The sequence below is a fragment of the Sardina pilchardus genome, chromosome 16 (genome assembly GCF_963854185.1).
Source record: "Sardina pilchardus chromosome 16, fSarPil1.1, whole genome shotgun sequence".
Taxonomy (NCBI): Eukaryota; Metazoa; Chordata; class Actinopteri; order Clupeiformes; family Clupeidae; genus Sardina; species Sardina pilchardus.
Genome location: NC_085009.1, coordinates 1,725,262 through 1,747,884, shown reverse-complemented (window position 1 = coordinate 1,747,884; position 22,623 = coordinate 1,725,262). Strand labels below are relative to the sequence as shown.

At 41.5% G+C, this 22,623-nt stretch overlaps 1 protein-coding gene across 1 annotated transcript; it reads right to left on the bottom strand.

Moving 5' to 3' along the window:
• Positions 1-5,243: 5,243 nt before the first annotated feature.
• On the bottom strand, positions 5,244-21,877 carry LOC134059950 (uncharacterized). Its single transcript, XM_062516507.1, has 20 exons — positions 21,528-21,877; positions 20,773-20,873; positions 20,503-20,572; positions 20,101-20,231; positions 18,143-18,231; positions 17,935-18,034; positions 16,647-16,690; positions 16,341-16,418; positions 15,792-15,988; positions 15,343-15,407; positions 15,010-15,116; positions 12,032-12,134; positions 10,035-10,134; positions 9,239-9,278; positions 9,012-9,063; positions 8,800-8,902; positions 7,752-7,835; positions 6,827-6,950; positions 6,601-6,691; positions 5,244-5,488 (listed from the first exon to the last, which is right to left on the bottom strand). The coding sequence occupies exons 1-20, from the start codon at positions 21,781-21,783 to the stop codon at positions 5,414-5,416; spliced, it is 2,010 nt and encodes a 669-aa protein (XP_062372491.1). The 5' UTR covers positions 21,784-21,877; the 3' UTR covers positions 5,244-5,413.
• Between the last annotated feature and the right edge of the window lie 746 nt (positions 21,878-22,623).

The following is a 22,623-nucleotide window of genomic DNA, read 5'->3' as shown; positions in this document are numbered from 1 at the left end:
GTGTTCCTCTGTGTTGGTGCTTGCGTGTATGTTTATACACACATATCTGTGTATATGTGTAAGATAATAACACATGATCAGGGAACAATCCATACCATCTTCACAAATTACTATGTGAACAACATGTCATGTGGGTACACTGTATATAGTGAGATGAAACAACGTTTCACCTTGGATTCAAGTGGTACTACATTTCAAAAGATATAGATTGACATTTTGAGACAGGCTACATTTAGTGCACTTAGGCTGCATTTAATGCACTTAGACTACATTTAGCACACAAACATTGTACATCTACATAAAGTGCATCAGACAACACTACAGGCCATAAGTAGACTTGTAACTGGTTGTTGTAAGATTCACAGTGTGGTGGAGGTAGAATATAGAGTATTTAGCTGCATAGAAAAAGTACTCGTGTGCCTTCAGTTCAATGTGAATACACATGTCATGTTTTGATGTTCAACAGTCTGACTGCTTTAGGGAAGAAGCTCATCCCCATTGTGGGGGTGCGGGCAGTTACTCTGCGGTACCTTTTCTCTGATGGCATTAGGGAGAAGGCTGCTGGCTTTGAGCAGACAGTGGGTGTTGTACAGTAGGTGTCGGAGAGAAAGGGAATAGAGTTCACTGTGTTCTTTTCAGCTGTCCTCACAATCCTCTGCAGGGCCTCTCTTTCTACAGCAGTGCAGTTACCAAACCACGCCGTGATGGCACTGCTGAGGATGCTCTCAATAGTCCCCCTGTAGAAGGTTGTCAGGATGAGGGGAGGTGGGCCTTCCGCAGCTTCTGTAGAAACTAGAGGCGTTGCTGGGCTTTCTTTGTAATGCAGGTGGTGTTCTTGGTCCATGTGAGGTTGTCTGTGATATGTGTATACGCCCAGAAACGTTGTGTCCTGAACAGTCTCAAGGACTGGAAGGTTGTTTATGGACAGTGGGGTGTGTTTGCCTGGAGATCTTCTGAAATCACTGATTAGTTCTTTTGTTTTGTCCACACTGAGGGACAGGTTGTTGTGAGCGCACCAGTGGCTGAGCTGAGTCACCTCCTCTCTGTACAGGTCCTCATTGTCTCTGCTTATCAAACCTACCACAGTTGTGTCATCAGCACATTTGACAATGTGTGTTTTTGATGACGATGTTAACAACAATTACTTGTGAGTGTGTGTGTGCATATGAATGGAAACGTGAAAAAGTGCAGGATTTAACAAGGATGTGTGTGTGTGTGTGTGTGTGTGTGTGTGTGTGTGTGTGTGTCAAAAGTAAAAGCAGAACAACTGGCTATGCACTGTTCAATTTCATCCATTATTAGAAGTCACCACATTTGGAGATAATGTGTGCCTAGTCTGGAACACTATAGTTCAAAACTGTTTCCCTCACACAAGAAAAATGTCAGGCCAATCAGCAACGATAGGGGAAGACATATCTTATTTATCTGTGATAAACAGAAACAGCAACACCTGCAAAAGTAAAAAAATGCAGTTGGAAAAATGCATAGATATGTTTACAGCAAAGGTAGACCCACATACATTGTTTCCTGACTGTTGATGCTGTTTATGGTCATTTTGTACAGCAGGATGTAACGTTAGGAATCTCTGATCAATGTGATTGGTAATACTGGACCAATGGAGAGTCACCCGACTCTATTCACTTTGTGAATGACTTTGTATTTTTCCAGGCTAGTTGTGTGTATCTGTTGTGCTGCTTTTTTGTTGTTGTTATAGTCAACAGGGTCACATGACTGAATTGCTCTTGTCTGAGCAATTATTGCACCTGTTACGTTTGTTTCCTTATGTAATATTATTGTGTGTGTGTGTGTGTGTGTGTGTGGATGTCATCCTTCCTCTTTTACTTTACAGTAAGGATCCTTGGCTTTGGCAGTAATGAACAGACACAAGGTGATTTAGAGAGGTAGTCAAATACATGAATGTCCACATTCCCTCAACATGAGCTGGGACCTGTTGAGAGGGGTGACACAATGTTACCTATGACAACTACACACACTGACTCAGCCCTCAACTCCCTTTACAGTTAGTGCCCTATATGTATTTACAGTGTGACTATAGTGCCACCTGCTGACTAAAACAGGCACAACAGTGTTAAGCTAACATTTGATTTGATTTATTTCCTGGCCTATATTTCATTATTTATTTGTGCATGAATCATAGCATTAGCAGTGAGAGGATGAAAGTTTGACAGAAGCCATGTAGATAAAGTAGTTATGTGTAAGAAGAATGTTATCGTTTCACAATTCAATTTGCAGTTTGGAGAAAGAATTGTAAATGAAAATGTTTTTTGTATTCAAACTAATCCTTTAAATGCGTGTTCCTCCACATGCCATGCAGTTCCACTCTCTGGCAGAGTAGAAGACCACACCATGGCACCGAAATCCATAGAGAAGGTGAGTACATACGGTATGTTCACTATCACAGCAGTGTAGTACCGTATGTGTGGCAAGGCAGGTTTATTCTATAGGGCATTTTTACTGAGGGGCAATTCAATGTGATCAAAAATGTGGGCAAATGACAAAGCATTAAATCACAATAGCTTTAAAAAGTGCACTGATCTGAGAAAAGTTTGGTCTGAAGTGTAGATTTGAGTATTTGTTTAGCCATCTGGAACTGATCGGCTTAGTAGCTAAAATCTCTTTCACCATGTTTAGTTCTGACAGCAGCTTATATTTATATCCTGTGATCTGAAAGGTGTTTATTGCTCAAACATGTCTTACAGGTAATTTGGTCCCATTTTGTGTTTACAAGTAGCGCTTTAAAGTCAATTCTGTGACTTGCTTGAAGCAAGTACAGGGACTATTGGGATCTGTTCTTTTCATTTTTTTTGTACCTGCTGCTTTAGATCACTTGAAACTGTTAGATAGCCTGCCACAGAGGACTGCCTTATCAATGCCTTACAATATCAATGAGGCTGAGAGCCAGGGCAAACTATATTACACTGCATTTTATTGCACACCGAAATGCACATGACTAACTTGAACTGAATTGAAATGTATTATGGTGGTTAATATCCACACATTCTAAAATGATGTACCCCAATTTAGACAACTTAGTTAAGTGTTAATGCAGGACAATTAGTCAAGATGCTTCTAGTCTATACCAACCTGGAAGAGAGAGTCACAACTCCACTTAAAAAAGGAAATAACTATTGATTATTAACTTATGAGTAATTGAACTATTTCAAAAGAGTATGATGACTGTCTATAGGCACGGTACATTCCTCTTCTCTCCTTTCATTACTGTGAGGAGTTGCATTTTATGCTTTATTTAACATCAAATTCTAAAAGTGCTGTAAATGCGACCTGCACATGTGTAAATATTACAGCCTACTTCTGTACAATCTTGCACATTTTACTGAGTATCAAACTAAACATAAGTTATTACAATGTAGCTTAAATCACGCTTTTGTCTGTAAATGCTGTCATACGGACCAAAAAACAACTGGCAGGGAGATTACACGTGAAAACGGTTGACCTGCGTGCCAAGTAGGCCCAAGTCGGCATCCATGCAGACTCGCTCCTGAATGCGTGGTAGCCCCTCTCCCTAGGCACTTCACTCGACTCAAATTTTGTTTCGGATACTCAATAGGGCGGACCCTCGCGTGAACGCACAAACGAAGTGGAAGTGTGTAGGGTGAGGGCCAAAGGGGCACGTTTCGGAAAAGGCCTCTATCTGGGGCAGGTTAACAGACATTTTAACCACTGGTTGGAGAAAGGTTGTGAGGCTGGCCCAGGCCATTTCTGCACTGTTGCTCTAAAAGGTTTAAACCAAAGGGATTCCTTGTACAGCATGTAGCTGGACAACCACAAATCTACAATTGACAAGTGACTTGATTTCTCAGAAGCTATACACATTTCTGGTAGCCATTGGATTGTTATGATTGAAAATAGGTAGGCCTAGAAATTCCTCAAATTTCTACTAATTTCTATTTCGACTAAAGTAGATACTAATATCTAATCAATAATACTAAAATATTATAATGACCCATCAATAAAAAGGATACAAGGAAATAATTAAATACCATTAACAGTAGTTCCATCTTGGAGATTCAGCACCGTGGTTAACACAACAGCATCCTCACTGGTACCACCTTTGTATTACATGAGAAAACATGGAAAATACTATTTTGGGACCAAACTGAAGGTCTTAAAATCTACTGTAATCCCATGAATGCAGCTGTAAACAAGACCTGAACTGCCTTAACAGTTCCTATAGTGTGGTCTGAAGTGGTCTGGTTTTAGGTGTTCTGTGTCATGGTGGGTTGCCAGCATCTTCACTTGGTTCATTCGGTGACTACACAAAGCCATAGAATTTGAGTGTGTGAGGGACATTTCAATTAAATACCATGTAAACAAAACTTAGATTTGTAGATTTTAATTCATTAGACTGTACCACCAACACATGAGATAAACCTATAATGTTTCATATTTAGACACATGTTCCCTGGATGCCAACATTTTTTTAAAAGACAGTAAACCAAATTTGGAGATTTGTTTGGAAATACTTTGTACAGGTCAGAAAAATACAAGTAGGGGATAAGCACCAAACACAGGTGTTTTCACTAATCAGCTCATGTGGCTGAAGTTGTGCCAATTAGAATCAGCTGGTCTGAGAGAATGATTGGAACCAAATGGCAGAGACTTGCGAGTGGACCTTCCAACAACATTTGAGAGCAGATACACTGGTCATTATTTATGTCTAGGGGGTTAATAAGGTCACCATTTTCTGTGGAGTGACAACTCGGAAGCACATTTCAAGTTTACAGAGTCTTTCAGTGTTACTAATAGCAGAAATGCACCAATTCCCTTACCAGTTACCTCCACCTGCAGCAGATGTCTGGTTTGGGGGACTCAGGGTTGCAGTTACCACATCGTCTTCACTTGGCCCATCTTTATGTTCCAAATGAGTGGGTGGAGGGGGGGAAGTACTGGTATAGTCATGTCGATAATAACCCTAGCAAATATACATTGTAAAATGATGAAGCCACAAACGACCCAAAGTCCTTACCAGCTTTGGCTGTTGTCTGGTTTTGAGGATTCTGGGTTGCAGTTACCACATAATCTTCTCTTGCCCCATCTTTGTATTCCACAGAATACATATCTTAGTAGGGGGTGGAATGGTATATGGTTAAGTACATAACCACAATATCTACCTTTATAAGAACTGAACTATAATTTGATAAACATTTGACAGCCAGCAGTAGTTTGTTGAGTCAAAAATAAAGATATTTAGGAGTCAAACATGAAGATATTGAGGAGATCTCAATTATTATTTTAATCTTGTCATATGATATAAAATGATCTCTATACAGTTATTTTTCCAACATAACATTCAAATGTTTTAATGGATATAAAAATATTCAGTTCATTAAGTGTTACCAATGTTCAAATGTTAAACATAAGAGGCACTGTTTTAGTCCACCAGTGATTTTAGATCAGGCAGTCCCTTCAGTTTGTAGTCCAGCAGCATCTGTCCATAACCTTTGCCCTGAGGGAATATGAAGATTTCTTTTATATTTCTACTACTATTCTCCTACCTCACTTTATTTGAATGTAGTGTAGGTACAATTTGTAAAAATATCAGTTCATTTCTATACTTGATAAGCACCAAGTGCAAGTGTACATGATGGGTGTGATATACATTCGATTGAATATCAAGTCTCTCATGCAAGTCTACTTTAAAATACAGTACATCATTACAAGAGTATATCACCCTAAAAGTACAGAATTGAACATCACTTATGAATCACTTCATCACTTATCACATCCTAATGAAATCCACTTACTAATATAACCAATAACGAATCTTTTCCTGGCGATGGAATACTGTTTAATGTGCTCATATACTGTATTATATGAGATGCATTACAATGTGCAAACATTAATGAACGTGTGCAAACAGTTTTCTGTTTGTCTTGAGTTTTTCTGAAAAAGCATGCTGGAGGAATGCACACCCAAATTGAGGTGCTGACCTGGAGATTATCAATTTAAAGACAGAGTAGCCACACACTCTCTTGATATACTGTACAGTATTTATTAATCACTAACGTTTAGGCACACAGCCTTTATCAAGGGTACACGTTTACCTTGGCTCAGGTTTACCTTGATAAAAGCTGTGTGCCTAAGCATTAATAAATGAAAAGCTCTTATCCATAGCGTTTTGGAAAAGAACTCTTCAAATATATCAAGAGATTAGAGTGTACACTGTACAGCTACTCTGTTTTTCAATTGTCTTGAGTTTTCCGCCAACAAATGCAAGCACTCACAAACCGTTTGAGAAGGTAGTTCTCAAAAGGTTACTTTCATGCCCTGAAGAAGGTTGAAAGCGACCGAGACGCGTCAGCTGGTCCAAAGTTTAATAAAGGACTTTTATTTATACAGTATATCGGAGACGAGTGCCTCGGATCTTTTCTCTCTTTTTTGACATGAATTTCTTTCTGATCCTGATGAGCACATGATTCTGGAACTTGACTTCGTCACCCACTGAAGCAATCACATTTTCTCTCTCCAATTTCAAAGTGCTGTACAAATAACTGAATTAATTACACATTTGGTCAAGTTTGCATTTGTGTTTTTTTGCTGTGTGTATCTGTGCCATACCTGAGGGTCACTGCGCAGTGATGCTATCCCTCCCCCACCAAGGGAATTTTGTAGAAGAAAGTTAAGGCCATTGATGCCAGGCAACTCAAACCTGAGAACACACACACACACACACACACACCCTCACTCATTAACAAGTGTGACAAGATCGAACACCTAACTGTTGCCACATGCATATAACGCCAGGCCTCCTCCGTTTCCTCATGTCTGCAGGGCAGGCTCTCACCTGGTGACTGCTGGTCTGTGGGAGTCGTCCTGCTGAATGAGGTGCTGGAAGTACTCCTGCACCACTGAGGCACTCAAGTGCTTCTTCAGGTACGGGTAGAAGAGGGGATGCCGCGCAACCACTCCTTCAAAAAGCAAACAATAATTACAATGTTAAAAAAAAAAAACGAATAACAGACTATTTCGCTCAAGAATTTACACCTTTTATATAGTAGACTTGTTTTATTTAACTCTCGATGCACAATACAAATGACTCCACATACCGGTAGCACGATCATCCGAGAGTGACCAGGCAAAATTACTCTATATCTATTTGGTATTTCAGTGTTCAACCTCTGCATCAATCGTCCAAAAACGTAAGTGAGGTTTTTCACCAAAATATTAAACCGCCATACACCAAATTTACCAAATTACAAAATAAGGCATACTTGACAAGTCTCAAATTTTTTCCAGAAGGATCTTGTATTTTCAACATTTCGTGTCATGTTGGTGAGACTATGGGCCCTCATTTGAATGACTGGCAAAGTGCAAAGTCTAAAAATAGCTAATTTAAGAACTAGCCAACATCTGTTTGCTAATTGGGCCATCTTTAGCACATTGATAGTCAGCTCAATAGTCCTACAACATGCCACAAAAAAGCTGTATTTATGCACAAAAACTTACACAGACTTTGCTTAACGTTAAATACAATCTGTGACATAGAATGGAGTAATAATCCTAAATCCAGTAGACTAACTGGTTTGTTTTCACTGTCCATGTTGCAACTTTTGTCAACGATGTCACATATGCAGTGGGTACTACTGACCTTAAGGATTTCAGGGATGTAAGCTTCACAGCTATGCTAATTATATTTTTAAAATATACTTATACATGAAGGTTTTTGTATAAAGCTCCTGAGCTTGTGGCTGAACAGGAAGACGCCTCACCGATGTTGGCGGAGTCACCTTTGTCCCCGCTCCTGGTGTAGGCCAAGTCTTCCAGACGATAATTGTGAGGGCCGCTGGGCAGATCTAGAACAGATGCACTCACTGTTAGAACATTTCTGTGGTCGTGTTTCCAAACAGCGGTCCACGTTTGCACAAACACTCTTTTTCCTTTCTCTCCCTCCTGCCCTTCTCTCTCTCCCTGTTCAGAGAACTGTCAAGGGGAAGACTTTAGAAAAGAGAAACCTTCCCCTAGGCCTCTCCCTGCGTTTATTTGATACAGCATACACGGTGTACAGACGGCTCCACACATTTCCATCACCTCCTGTTCAGTGGATAAGTTAAAAACATTCTTTATTATAATTGAATGTGGGTATTCGTTCTCTGACAACTCTAATCAAGGTGTGTATGTGGTGCAAGGCCCACTTGACCCCAGAGGCAACTTTGTGAACTGAAGCACAAACTAAAGCATAGTTGACCATGCAAACACATTTACAACAATAAAAAACAAATTGTCAGACCGTTAAAGCTATATCTAGACCAATATGAATTCACTAGTAGAGGAAATACAACCACTAGGAACATATATTATGTATACGTTTTACAATATAAATGTTGTTATACAATATACAAAGTAACGTCAACATTACAGTACACAAGCAGAGCAAAACTGCTAATGATGAGCCTAAAGATCTCGCAAAAGAAAGGTCTTTCCCTACCTCTTCATTTCAGCTGAGCCCAGCATGGAGAAAAGAAACATGAACGATGACATTGTCATATGCAGATTCACCAATAGATCAATCAGCAACAAATGGACACACTTGTCCCACGCGACCAATCCTCTATCAGTTGAGCTAACCCAGTGAAGGACAGTATCCAATACAGAGAGACTGAAAATAGCAAAGCTATTTCTTCTCCAGTTCAAAAACAAACATTTTTCACAACAATTCAGTACGTTCCTTCAAATGCTAATCAAGTTTAAATAAAAGTGGGAGGGTTTTTTTAGTCAAGACATTCTCAACAAAACAAAAAAACACAAAGGTTAAACTACCTTCAGATGTGTCGGGGGTCTCGGAGGGTGGGGTTGAGGAGAGGGTGGATGGGGTCACTTCTGTGTGCGTCTCCACCAGCTCCCCATTGAGGTGGATGTCAACCTGAGACATGGAAAAACAGACCGCAAAGAAAAAGTCAGATGGAGGGATGGTTGGATGAATGAACAGATGGGAGTCTGGACATACAGTATGATGTAGAATACATAGATACCTTGACTTCTGATTTAGGATGGAGGAAGAAGAAGGCCTTCAGCACAGGTGACCTGGAGGATAATTAAAGACATACACAGGACCAGTGAGAAAGATTTACATAGAAACAGAGAGAGATTATGGCTATACAAAAGAGAGATATTAAATAGAACATAGTGGGGGCAATGGGGCATGTATGTTATTGTGACATGTATGAGAGTAGGTGCGTTGGTTTTAAATTGCACATACACTCTAGGCCTGCCCCCTACGATCCCCAGGAGCCCAGGAGCTGCAGATAGAAAAACACAGGACATTAAACAACCACCAAAAACACAAGTTGACATGGCCTTGTGGGGTATCCTACGAAGCTCGATTAGTGGGTTAGCGAGGTACGTTGCGCTCAAAGCCAGGGTATGCAATCATACGAAAGTGGCTCTGTTTAAGCGCCGCTCTATCACCATGGTGTCTTGTGCTGCCAACCAAACCAGCTCGGGAGCAGGTTATGTTAAGCTCAAATCGTGTAAAACTACCGCCTATTGACCAATACCACTGATTACTGACCAACCAATTTTCTTGAAAAACTAAGTTATCTCACAAATAAGATTCTGTCACATATCTTACAGGTTGAGCCCCGCCTCTCCAAACATTTTGAATCTTGCAGGCCCTTTTAACTATGTTGTGCGAATGTGCGTGCAAATATGCCACTACTATGGACGTGCATACCATAATAATAATAATTTTGATGTTATAGGTTAGACAATAAAAATGACCACCCTAGATTATAGCTCATAAATGCAGAAGTAATATATATATAATGGATCTCCACGTTTCACGATTGGCCATCATCCCAACACCGAGAACGCGCACAGATCTGAGCTGAAAGCCTAGTTTTACAAATTTATCACATAACTGCTATCGTAGGATCACTTAACTTAATACCCCCAGTTAAGGCTTTGTGTAGCCTCGATATGCCTAGATAGCCTAGCCTAGTCTAACTTGCTTCATAGGATACCCCATTGGTCTCTTAATTTCCTGTGATCCCTACCCATGCCTGTTCCAGCAGGTGCTATCTCCCTGGCGAACATCTCCAGCGCCTTCTTCTGTTTATGGTGGGCGGACATCCACAGAACAGTCTCTCTGGTACTCTAAGGGGGCATCACAAGCACCTCATTATTCTGTTCATCAGAGCAAAGACCAAAAACAGAAGCAAGCGTTGCAAAATGATAAACTTGTGAAGGGGAACTCTTGTGAACTGGCTTGAAAACAAACAGGACATGAATGACCATGGAAGAAAAACAAAGGGCAGAGAACAAAAACATCTGGGTATTTAACCACCAGCTGTAACCTGTTAGAGAACAAGAGAGTTTACAGCGTGAAGTGTCAATAAACATGTCTACATCTGAAACTGCAAATGTGACTCACAAGGAAGTGTTCTGGGAAAAAGCATACCAAATGACTCCACTGGTTGTTCTTCAGGAGTTAGTGTAGCAGAGGCTAACCTTAGGATTTGGGTTTAGTGTGTTTGATTTTTCTGCACTAATCCAGTGTCAATTCTAGTGTTCATTTCATCAGCAAGAGAATGACAAAATATGACAACCCTTTGTTCCTCGATTAAAGCGAGTGAAAACCAACAGAGAAGAGGAGATCTGTTCAAGTTGTGGTTGGACTTGATGAGGAAAGCCAGCAAGGTTACCACTGGCTCTCACAACACTCCAGACCAAAGATTTCAATGAGACGTCCCCGGACATGCAACATCTCTAGCCTGGCACGCCCTCCCAGTGACGTAACACCTTCAGGCTGTTTCTGTCGCTGGTCTGGTCAACTGCTAATCGGGAAGGATTTCTGAGTTCCCGAAATCTGCGGAACTGCCCCCTTTGGTCGAGAACCAATCAACTTTGAGCAGCTCCAACGGCTCTGGGTAGAGGCGTGTTCAAGGCAGCGGAAAGAGTGTTGTTATTGGTTTAAACTCGGCAAACCGCTTTCTGACATCGACCAGTAGCAAATCGAGGCACTTAAAGGAGGCGGGTCAACCAGCGCTTGGAGAAACCGTGTTAGCACAGGCTGTTGGTCAGACTAAAGTCTCGCAGAGCCTTTGAAAGTCGATGGTAATCAGGCTACAACATCTCCTCTACTGATCCACTGCTGCAATGAGTGATGTTACGATGTGCTGCCTGTGATTTGCACTTAGTTAGACAGCACACTTTCACAAACACATCTCATCCACAGGGGGGCACCAGCCTGTTTCTTTGACCTGGTAGCTGTGAGCTAGCTATATATATATAAAAACAAGAAGCGGCTTTAAAGTGTAACTGCACCCTAAAATGTTTTTTGAGCTGTTGACTCATAAGTGGTGAACCACACTATTACCAGGGTTAATATTGACAAAAATCGTGTTTCCCGAGAAAAGTAACATTTTGTATTATTTTGTATTGGAGATATAGCTCTCCGCGCCTTCTACAGGTTGAAACATGCCATAGCATTTTGGTCCAAGTAGTCCTGCACTTTTCTGGCGACTCTACGTTACCTGATTACCTGTGATAAGCCATGTCTGTAGCACTCATTCCTAGATTGACACAATATCAATCAAACAATTCAGCTGCAGCAGTGCCCAGTCTATATCAACGCCCCTTACATCTGCGCCTCTCTTCAACCCCTCCTTTCCAAATTTCAGAATGTCCCGCCCATTTTGAAAGCCTATTTCAGAAATGTGAAGTGGGTGGAGTTATGGGGTGCAGTTACACTTTAATGGGGGAACTCAGTTTGGCATGAGCAGGGGGTCAAGACCGTGCAGATTAGCTTCGGCATACACCATTTTCCTGGACTCTTTAGTGGATATTCCGCTTAAGGTTAGGTTAGGGACTCTGGTCTAGGCAGCACATCTAATTTCCCTAAACATGTCGAGGTTGTTGCCAGGGCACCTCTTCCTAACAGTGAAGCGCCACCAAAACACACGTAAGGACGTAAAGGAAATCTTGGGTCAGTGTAGTCAGAGCCAATGTTGACTGCTGGCTGAGAGCTGGCCAGGAAGTGGCTGTGGCTTACTTTGCCAGAGGCGTGAGGCCCGTAGGTGTCCTCTGCTCCCAGTGCCTGGATGTTCACTGCGCTGAAGTCCTCCATGCCTAGTTGCTTGAATATGCGCCTGACTCTGGAAAAGAGATGGAAAAGGATAATAATGGTTAGCCAGGTTCCAGAGACTCTTCCAAGTAGACCCCCACATTGCAACCCTGGTTTTCAATCAGCCAAAAAGGGCACGTCACCCTGCTGCTCACTGAGTTTAGGGGCTTCCCTTAGCCACCCACTAATGTTGCTGGGTCTGCAGCCACTTACTCTCCCAAGTGCTCTCACAAAGGCTTATGTTACCCCTCGGCCGCTCTGCTCCTCCAAGGAACGTCTTCTGGCACTGCCGCCCCCACACCCAAGGCAATCCAGATGTTTCTCATCTGTGGTTCCCCGATGGTGGAGTGATCAGCCAAATTCCACCAGAGCAAGGGCGTCCCTCTCTGTCTTCAAAAAGCTCTTGAAGACACAACTCTTCCAAGACTACCTCCTCTCCAAGCGCTTATGACAACCTCACACACCTAATACCACGCTCTTCCATATTCTTCCCTCATCCCTCTCCACTTCCAACTCTCTCTCTCCTCTCTAGCTCCTCTTCTACCACTTCTCCTCCTCCATACTCTGACTTAATACGTACACACTTAATACCTATACTATCTTATAGTGTTGTGTAGTCTCCTCTGCATTGTAGCCTAAACGCTAATGCTGTAGCTATAACTCTGCAGTTTAAAAGTTCAAATATTAAAATGCTTAAATGTTAATAGCTTAAATGTCATTCCACTGCTGTAAGTCGCTTTGGATAAATGTGTCCACCAAATGAATAAATGTAATGTAATGTAACTCTAACCCCTAATTCATATTCATTATAGTCAGCACGTTTTCATAATTTACATTATATTCAGTACAATCCAGTTAAAGGGTTGGTTCGCTGTAAGCACAACCTATTTATGGATGATAATGAGTATTTATGGATGTTAACTTAATTGCGTTAATTGTATTTCGTTTAAGTGTGCTATATTAATAATTGTGATTTTGGACAAAGGCCCAATCCCATTTCACCCCTTCGCTCTACCCCTTTCCCCTACCCCTGTTGTACCAATTTCCGTTAAGACAGAGGGTTAGGGGTAAGTGGTAGGGCTATATACCCCTCCAAACTGAGATTTTTCAGAGGCACACTCCAAACGGAGGGGTATGAGCAATTTCCCAGAATGCCTTGTGAATCACGAAAATATGGCTACTTCCGCGTCCAAAGAAATAAAAAATGTAAGTTTTTTCCCCATTATTGATGGTTTAAAAATTTTGATAACCGTTGTATTGTCTTAAGTTTAACATTGTTCCAATGTGTAATGGTCATTTTCTCCATAAAATGCTCACGAAAAAATCGCTATTACTACGAGTAGTGCAAAGTTATTTGTGACTTGAGTGATCGGTTGATGCATGGAGTTGTGAACGAATTGCGAGCGTCCGTGCTAAATTGTTGAACACAATTGTTGAACACACTTGTTGAACACAACTCAGGTTGTGTTCTATCAAATGGTGTGCATGTCATTCCAATTGCCCACGCAATAGACACCACCGCAGCTGCAGGCTGCAGACGGCATCTTGGATTTCTACCGAATGCTCTTTGTGTGGCGTATGCTTACGTAAAAGAGTACTGATAACGTATGCGATTGTTGAAGGGGTGTCCCAATTCGTAGGGGTTGACTTTCAACCCCTACCACATGTTGCTCCGCTTCAAGGGGCAAGGGGAAAGGTGTAGGGGAAGGGGTAGGGGTAGAAATTAGAAATGGGATTGGCCCAAAGGCGTCTGCTAAATAGCAATAACCATAACCAAATAAATGTGACTTAGCTAATTGGAGGAGTTTTTGCATCAGCGACAAAATGGCTTGTAGCATTGCAGCAGCAGGCATGGATGGAGCCACGTGAAAATAAATGTATACTTTCAAACCACTAAATCAATTAATTGGCTGTGGAGCTTAGATATAAACAAGCTTTTACACAACCGACTCGTCCTTTAATGCTCTCAGTAATGTGACAATGATAAATGACTGTGTGTGTGTGTTGTTGTTTCTCAAAGTCAAGAGCGCATCCTTGATAGAATGCTTTCTTGCGAGTCGGGTGCTAGAGAGACAAGGCTACTCACCTTCCCATTATTACCCTCCCCAGCCGTCAAGATCACATGCAATGGAACAGCCTAGCGAGTGTGGAAGTGCACGTCAATCATGCACGGTTCCGGTACACGCTTCATTTGAACCGTGGAAATTGTGCTGCTTTTACAGGAGTGCCGACAACCGTGCAGCTGCACTTTCCTCTAAATAAACTTTTTTTGAGTAGCCTACAGTAGGCCTATTTCCACATTCGACTTGGTACTCACATATCACAATCCGTAGTTTATAATGTCACTGTCAATGGAAAGTTAATTGGCAACGGTAATGGTAGCCGTGTCTATTAAACCTGTACAAACTTCGCATTGGGCGAAGTTCACAGATAAATCAATAACAAAAGTCTATCAAAACACAACTAAATACACATTGACATGCATTTATGATGAATATGCACAATAACTTGATATACTGTAAATGCCTGAGCAAATTGACATGAACAAAACACTTCAGAAATCGTATTTAGTCTACATTAACATGCACTGCTTCTTTTCATCATCCATTACATTTCATCTCCCTCTTTTTTTTAATCACACCGTCAGAGAATTTCTAATCGTCCATATGCAAAGGATTGTGGGTTATTTCTTCGCGCCCGAGGATCCATCGATGCATCCTGCAAAATTCTCAGAAATTATCAGAACGAAGGACTCAGTACTTGATAGAATTGTAAAGCATCCTTGACTTTGGAAAAGTGCTTGATGAGATTTGATGACGTAACGTCCTTGAAAAAGTGGCTTTGAAGGACCCATCCTTGACTTTGAGAAACAGCCAGCGTGTGTGTGTGTGTGTGTTAGGACAGACCTCTTGATGATGCTCTCAGCAGTACGTCTTCCCTTCTCAGCTGCTCTGGGCCCGCTCACTGGACACACCGCTGTGGCCCTAAAGCCATCCATGTATGTGGCACACACCTGTGGAGTCGAACTTAGTGTAGGTAAATCTCAAGGATAACATCTTGAATAAAATGCAACACAAATAACAGCCTTGCTAATAAAAAACAACATGAATAAAACAGATGGAATTTAACCCCAAGCTTTCTAGACACCGTGTGTGTTCAGTGCATCCTGATGGAAAATGTATCACACCATAAGATCATACAGTTTCATGTTTTTTGTGATAGTGTTTCACTAAAGTTACCTTATAATCTTCTGATGGTGGAAGGCCTCTGGCTCCGCCAACTTTCACAGCACCTCCCTCTACTCCTGCCATTCACAAAGATACAGTATGGTGAGCCAATTTGACAAAGAAAATAAATGCAACTAATTCACTGTCCATGGGCTGACAGCAAACACAGTCATGCAATATGCTCATGGATATGAACCTTGACATGTTTGATCTTCATCCGTTTATGTGTCTGCACTCCTGATTGCTAATATGCAGGAATTGTGCTATATATACTGTATAAACTTGTTTTGCCTATAAATATCATGACGTGCATGAAAGACAGCAAATGGGTTCTGTAGTTTGATTATGACTACTCCATGCACTCGTAATGGCTATTGATGTTCAGAAAATGATGGAACACTTATGATGCTTTTGCTATTTCTTCTTTGATGATTCATGCAGCATTCCACTGTTATTCTGACCTGGCACTTCCGTGATGGTGACCTGGGAGAAGTCACATGTGACATCAGGAAGTAGATAGCGCCGCGGGTCACCGATTTCGTAAACAAGCTGCTCGGCCACCGTGCCGAAGGACACAATGCCGCCTGTCCGAGGAGGTTTGGATAGAATGAAGGAGCCGTCCGATGAGCACTCAACCACGGGGAAACCCATGTTGTCCCTACAGCAAACAACGGCCCCAATGGTGATAACATTCCTTATGTACATGCTCATATTCAGAGGAAATAGGAAGCTGAACATATACATGCACACTGACTATGAAGCAAGACCTAATGAAAAATAGTGTCAGATTTCCAGTAAATCTTAATTTCATTCGAAATTATACATGAATACTTAGCTACAATGTTTAATGTGGAAAGATTGACTGCATATGGCATTTGTGGTATTGACAGCATTTATCTTAAATATAACCAATTATATTTACATATTGCACATCTTGACTAGCAGTGTTAACATAACATCGACACCAGCACTTCAGGGTTACTGCAGAGTTACCAGACTCAACCTCTTACCAATCAGGCACCAGGTGCCAGTCAGTGAAGATCCCTCCAGTGCTCTGGGCCCCACACTCTACCAGGTGACCAGCCAGACTGTAGTAGGGAGGGAGGGAGAGAGAGGAGAGGGGGAATAGAGGAAAGTACCGCTATGGTAAGAAAGAAAGATCAGCAATGACAAAAATGTCCGTTGAACGGTTCAAATGGAACTGGTCAAGCTTATTTGGATTTGAACACACACTACGTACTGCATTACAGTATGTATAGCATTCACCTACAGTATCTACATGGTAATAATGGAATTAACAACCAATATCACATTACCTTCCAGCAGCCAGAAGGTCATAGTTACTCTGATCCCAACCGAACTGGGAAAATGAACAGAAACATAACATCACTTAACATATGGGGCTCTATTTTGCCAATCAAAAACGCGGCACAAAGCACCACACAAAGCTTATTCGTATCTACTCTTATACACTGTCAGTGGCACATTTTGTGCCATGCGCTTCACTTTTATCAAGCCTTGCACCCAGCCGTGTGACAGAAGGTGTAGTCTGGTGCATGATCCAAAAATCGCTATCTTACACCCTCTAAAAATCATTACGCCACTGACCAAGAAAAAAAATGGTCTAGAGCGAAAGCTTAGGATTTTTATTCAGTCATTCAAACATTATTGGGGTAAGGGTTGCTTTTTTCAGGCTACATTTTGCAGTTGTAACCCCTTATCAATCAACAGTGAAAGTAAATAACTGTATAGAACTGTTTTGCCTATGAGACCACAGTGACGACTTTGCCTTTGAGTTCAAATAGCAGAATGCATGTAGTCACAAACAGGTTTCAGTAAAGCAAAGTTTAGTGGAATCCCTGCGTTCTATACACGGTCTTGCATGCAAGCAGATTCCTTCAAATCCGCCACTGGCAAAATACTAAAATGAATGAAAATGAATGAATGAATGAATATATACTATTTTGATCCCGTGAGGGAAATTCAGTTCTCTGCATTTAGTGAACACACAGCACACAGTGAACACACAGTGAGGTGAATCACACAACCCAGAGCAGGCACAACCCTCAGGTTACAAGCCTGAAGCCCTAACCAGAAGGCCACGGCTGCCCCATACTGATGTGCTATTTGACGTTGCACTGCTTGCTGTAAAAGGGAATGACAGATGTCACTCTCATTGGTTGAAAGGATGTTACGCCCAAAACATACCCATGACTGATTAAGAAACAGAAGAACAACCTTTTTAAACAATGCCCCCGACGTTTGATAACAAAAGCACTTTGAATGTGAACTGGACACACCCCTGAATGTATTTAAGCTTTTCGCTGATTGTCAAGATAGAGCCAATGGTCTCTGCTGTTCTACTTAAGAGTTAAATTAAGATAAACATGGAGGAAGTAGATTTTAATATTGGAGAGGGGTCTTTGATACAGATTGTCAGGACTGTGCTAAGACGAATTACAACAAACTTTGAATGGCCAAGTTTATGTGTGGTCAGCTGAACAGAGAGGAGGTGATTAGATAGTCCCCCACCATCATCAAAATGCTACTCGTAATTGCTACTGGTTTGTGATTTCACATGCTGTGACTGTGCCACAACCCTACCGAGTGCATGAGAGGGCCCAACACCACAGCGCTGTCCACACAGCGGCCGGTCACCACGATGTCCGCCCCCTGGTCCAAGCAACGTTTGATGGGCATAGCACTGCAGGGAACAACATGCGTTCAATCTCTTACCATGATATATCCATGTGCTACAGTATGCATTTACGTACGGTGTGCAATGCCAAGAGAACCACAGGGACCCTCTTACCCAAGGTAGGCGTTCATGCTGTGGAGCATTTTAGGTAGAGACTTCGGACCGTCTGTGTCCACCATTCTGACCTTTCCCAGGGAGTCTTTCTGAGAGAGAGAGCAACATGGTTATGGTTATGGTTATGGTTATTTAGCAGACGCCTTTGTCCAAAGCGACATACAAATAAATAGCAATACAAATTAAATAACAGTGAACAATTACAAAATAGGGAGAATAGCAATATTATCAATACAACAATCATTTAAGCACTAATCTAATGAGAAATAAAACAATGAAATGACAAAAGCAATCAAATAAGTCACTCAGTTAATTATATAATAACAATAACTATAGCAAGGTATGGCTAAATTTAAGGACAATAGCAGAATAAATGTACAATTTTAACAATGGACAAATTATAACAAAACAAAACTATTATACAAACCATAACACATAACAAACACTCAAAAGACTAAGTGCATATTAAACAAATATGCCTTAAGACCCCTCTTAAAAGATCCAAAACTGTTGCTTGAACGGAGAGCACTGGGCAACTCATTCCACCAACACGGAACCACTGAAGAATAGGATCTACAGTTTGACCTAGCATGTATGGTTTGTCGACATAACAGACGCTCCTCAGAAGATCGCAATGGGCGGTTGGGAATGTACATCTTCATCAAAGAACTGAAGTAGCTAGGAGCAGATCCAGTCAGTGTCCTATAGGCCAGAGTGAGAGATTTAAATTTAATTCTGGCTACTATAGGGAGCCAGTGGAGAGTAACTAGGAGAGGGGTTACATGTGTCCTCTTTGGCTGATTGAAGACCAGTCGTGCTGCAGCATTCTGAATCAACTGTAGTGGTCTTAATACGCAAGCAGGTAGGCCAGCTAACAGGGAATTACAGTAGTCCAGCTTGGAGATAACCATTGCCTGTACAAGAAGCTGAGTGGAATCTTGTGTCAGATGAGGTCTGATCTTCCTAATGTTGTACAGGGTATACCGACATGACTTTGCAATTGAGGCAACATGCTCAGAGAAAGTAAGTTGGTCATCAATTATGACACCCAAGTTACGTGCCGATCTAGTTGGAGTCAATGAGGATGAATCAAGCTGGATGTTCATCTGTTGGGGAATGGCTGTTTTTGCTGGAAACACCAAGAGCTCAATTTTTGAAAGATTAAGCTGAAGGTGCTGATCCTTCATCCAGATTGAAATATCCTTCAGGCATGCAGAGATCCGATGGGAAACACTAGAGTCCTCAGGTGGGAAGGATAGGAAAAGTTGAGTGTCGTCCGCATAGCAATGATATTCAAATCCATGAGAGCGAATAATCCCACCTAAAGAAGTGGTGTAAATAGAGAAGAGGAGGGGCCCTAATACTGATCCTTGAGGGACTCCTGTAGTGAGGTCATGAGACTTTGATATCTGTCCCTGCCAAGACACGCTAAAAGAACGCCCTTTAAGGTAAGATTTGAACCAGTCAAGAGCTTTCCCAGAAATTCCCAGTTCATATAGTGTAGAAAGGAGAATGTCATGGTTAACCGTATCAAAGGCTGCAGATAAATCTAACAGAATTAACACTGATGACTGAGCAGTGGACTTAGCTACTCTCAATGCTTCAGTCACAGACAGAAGAGCAGTTTCAGTAGAATGACCACTCTTGAAACCAGACTGCATAGTAACATACACACACAAGTTCTACGCTTTCGACAAACAAAACAGTACCAACCTCCAAAGAGTCATACGAATTTAGGAGTGCGTTTGAATCTGACTGAAGCTTACTGGCCATGAGACACAAGTTGCATATTGGTGCTGATGATGTTAAAGAAATGAAGCTGCTCTGGTTTATGGATAATCAATGACGTTCCACCCACTGAACTGGCAACTTGGCCATGAGAACATTTCACTCTGACGCAGTGGAGTAGGACTGCTTTACCCCAGGACGTGATCGCAATAACACAGAATTCTACTGACCTGAGGCATGAGGTCATCTCCGGTCACCACGGCAATCTTCATGTTGAGGCCGGCCTTCTGGGCCACTTCCTGCAACGCGGCAGCACACGCCAGAGGGTTCACGCCACCAGCGTTGCTCACCACACGGATACCTATTGGGGGCGCCAGAGGACCATGTTTGAATTACTTTGATGGTTGTGCAGTGTGTGTGTGAGTGTGTGTGTCTATCTGAGTGCTTATGTATGTACATGTGTGTTCATAAGTAAGAGGCTAAAAGGGAACATATCACTGGCATTCCTTCCTTTACAAGCTGGAATGCTTGTGAAAGTTAATGTCAATGGCTTGATATTGGTGTGAGTTCCTACTGTGTTTGTGTGTGTGTGTGTGTGTGTGTGCTTTCGTGTAGCAAGATGTCTTTCACACCTTTCTTATGGATGTCTTTGATGAACGGTGCAATGGCAGCTTGGACAAAATCTGGTGCATAGCCTAGATTCTGAAAGAGAGAGAGAAAAACACACCACAGATTGGTCCTGAACATCAGTGGTTCAGAAAGTGTGAGTGTGTGAGACAGAAAAGAGAGCAGGTTGTGAAAAGCATTTATGGGGTGAGCGTGAGTAGAAACATGAGAAATGCCAGAATGAAAGTGGTGTATGAAAATGTGTGTGTGAGTAGATGTCATTCTTGTTCACTCACAGGGACCTTGGCTTTGGCAGCTGTGAGCAGAGACATGGTGATCTCAGAGAGGTAGTCAAACACAAGGAAGTCCACATTCCCTCCATATATGAGCTGTGGGGCTGTGGAGAGAGAGGTACACAGGGTGGATGACATCAACAAACCAACCCCCACCCCCCTTCTACATTGTGAGGGTTTCATTTACATCATTCAATTACAATCAATTACTTTTTTTTTACATTATTCTCATGATTCTCAACAACCATTTGTAATTTACAAAGCACCTAGCGAGCAGACCATTGTTCTGATAAGTTGTGGCATATTAGTTATAAAGGAACTAGCCTATACCAACTTCGAAGTATGATGTGCGTCTAGGGTAGGGCTACCCTGTGTCTGAATGATAGATAGATACTTTATTGATCCCCAAGGGGAAATTCAAGTAAATAGTAGCCTATCCATTTCAATAGGGTTGACATTTTATGCTCAGTCTAATAATAGCCTACTGTTTTTTGTGTGTGAAGTCATGAACATAACGTAGGCTAATGACAATGTAAACTTTATTCGTCTTTTCAAACGTTATCAATGTAATGCTCATGTAAACCATTCCCCACTAAACCAGATCTTCGGCTGTTAGCCTATACGGTGAATAACCGATGTTTTGATGATTGAACTTTGATCCACTTCATCCGATAATATGGTAAACAGACCATGTCACGTGATCTGTCATTCATACAGCAGGGAAAAGACCAAACTTCATAACGATGGTTAACTTATACCTGAAGTTGCAGTGTCTCCCCAAAATCCTGATGCACAGCCTATTCGGACGGGTTTCTTAGCCGATTCTGTGTAATATCTCTTGTTCCCATGTTGAATGCACCGATGTTGGAGTTGTTTGAGGTGCAGTGTGGACCACTTGTTCTGAGAAGGAATATGATGAAACGTGTTTCTCTGGTTAATTCGTGGCGAATTAAACCTCAACCACTGTAAAGACCCAATTTGCATAGCACGCGATGAATGCCATAGGCAAACCATTCCGATATCAACGCAGTAACTTTTAATAGCCCGCTGGGTCAATCAAACTTCGACTTCAATGGTAGGTCAGGTCGGTGTAACACTCTTTGTCTTCCGTGTAGAAACCCGTCGCATCGTTTGACTCAAACCCCGATCTGTAGAGCGTTGAAATGCAAAAACATTTCATAAAACATCTCATTATGTTTAGTGCAGTTAGTTTGGATACATTTTACGTTTTAGATACATTTTATTTATGTAACAAAATGCATTAATCACAGAAAGATAAAGATAGGCCTATGCTGTGTTACAGTAAAATACAATGGAAGATCACCACTTCCATAGTAGCCGATATAGGCTCTTCTGTTAGTTTTCTATGCCATACATGTCAATCCATAGAAAACGCATATTTCAGAAACGAAACAAGATGACAGACTGAGGGTTTTCTATAAGCCTACAGTACTACATAGTTATAGTTTCATAAGACATATGGGTAACTGTTTGGACAAAAACCAAAAAATCCAAATATTTTAGATTGTGTCGAATCCAATAATTTTGTGTAGCCTAGGAAAAAAAATATTTGAGAGAACAGCTAGTTTTCCACATTTGGGTCTTTTATATTCAGATATATCTTTGATATTCAGCTTGACATTAAAAGTAGGCCTACTTCTCATGTTATCATGATTTTGGCACATAGGGCGTTAAGGTTTCATCCCGAGGCCCGAGGCCCAAGGGATCTCACCATGGCTCCCTCCTAAATATTAAAGAGCTAGTCTACAAGATTCAGCAAAACTGCAAAACCAGCCATCAAATTGATTTTGGAAACGCTGTGTTGAGGTCAAATAACTGTTAAAGGTGCCTAAT

Bases quoted from the DNA above. Each gene is read 5' to 3' on its own strand.
- LOC134059950 (XM_062516507.1), bottom strand. From the start codon at position 21,783: ATGGTTTGCCTATGGCATTCATCGCGTGCTATGCAAATTGGGTCTTTA. The intron at 20,573-20,772 runs GTGAGTGAACAA...TCTCTCTTTCAG, and splicing joins CTGCCAAAGCCAAGGTCCCT to AATCTAGGCTATGCACCAGA. The intron at 10,135-12,031 runs GTAAGCCACAGC...ATGCCCCCTTAG, and splicing joins GGCCTCACGCCTCTGGCAAA to AGTACCAGAGAGACTGTTCT.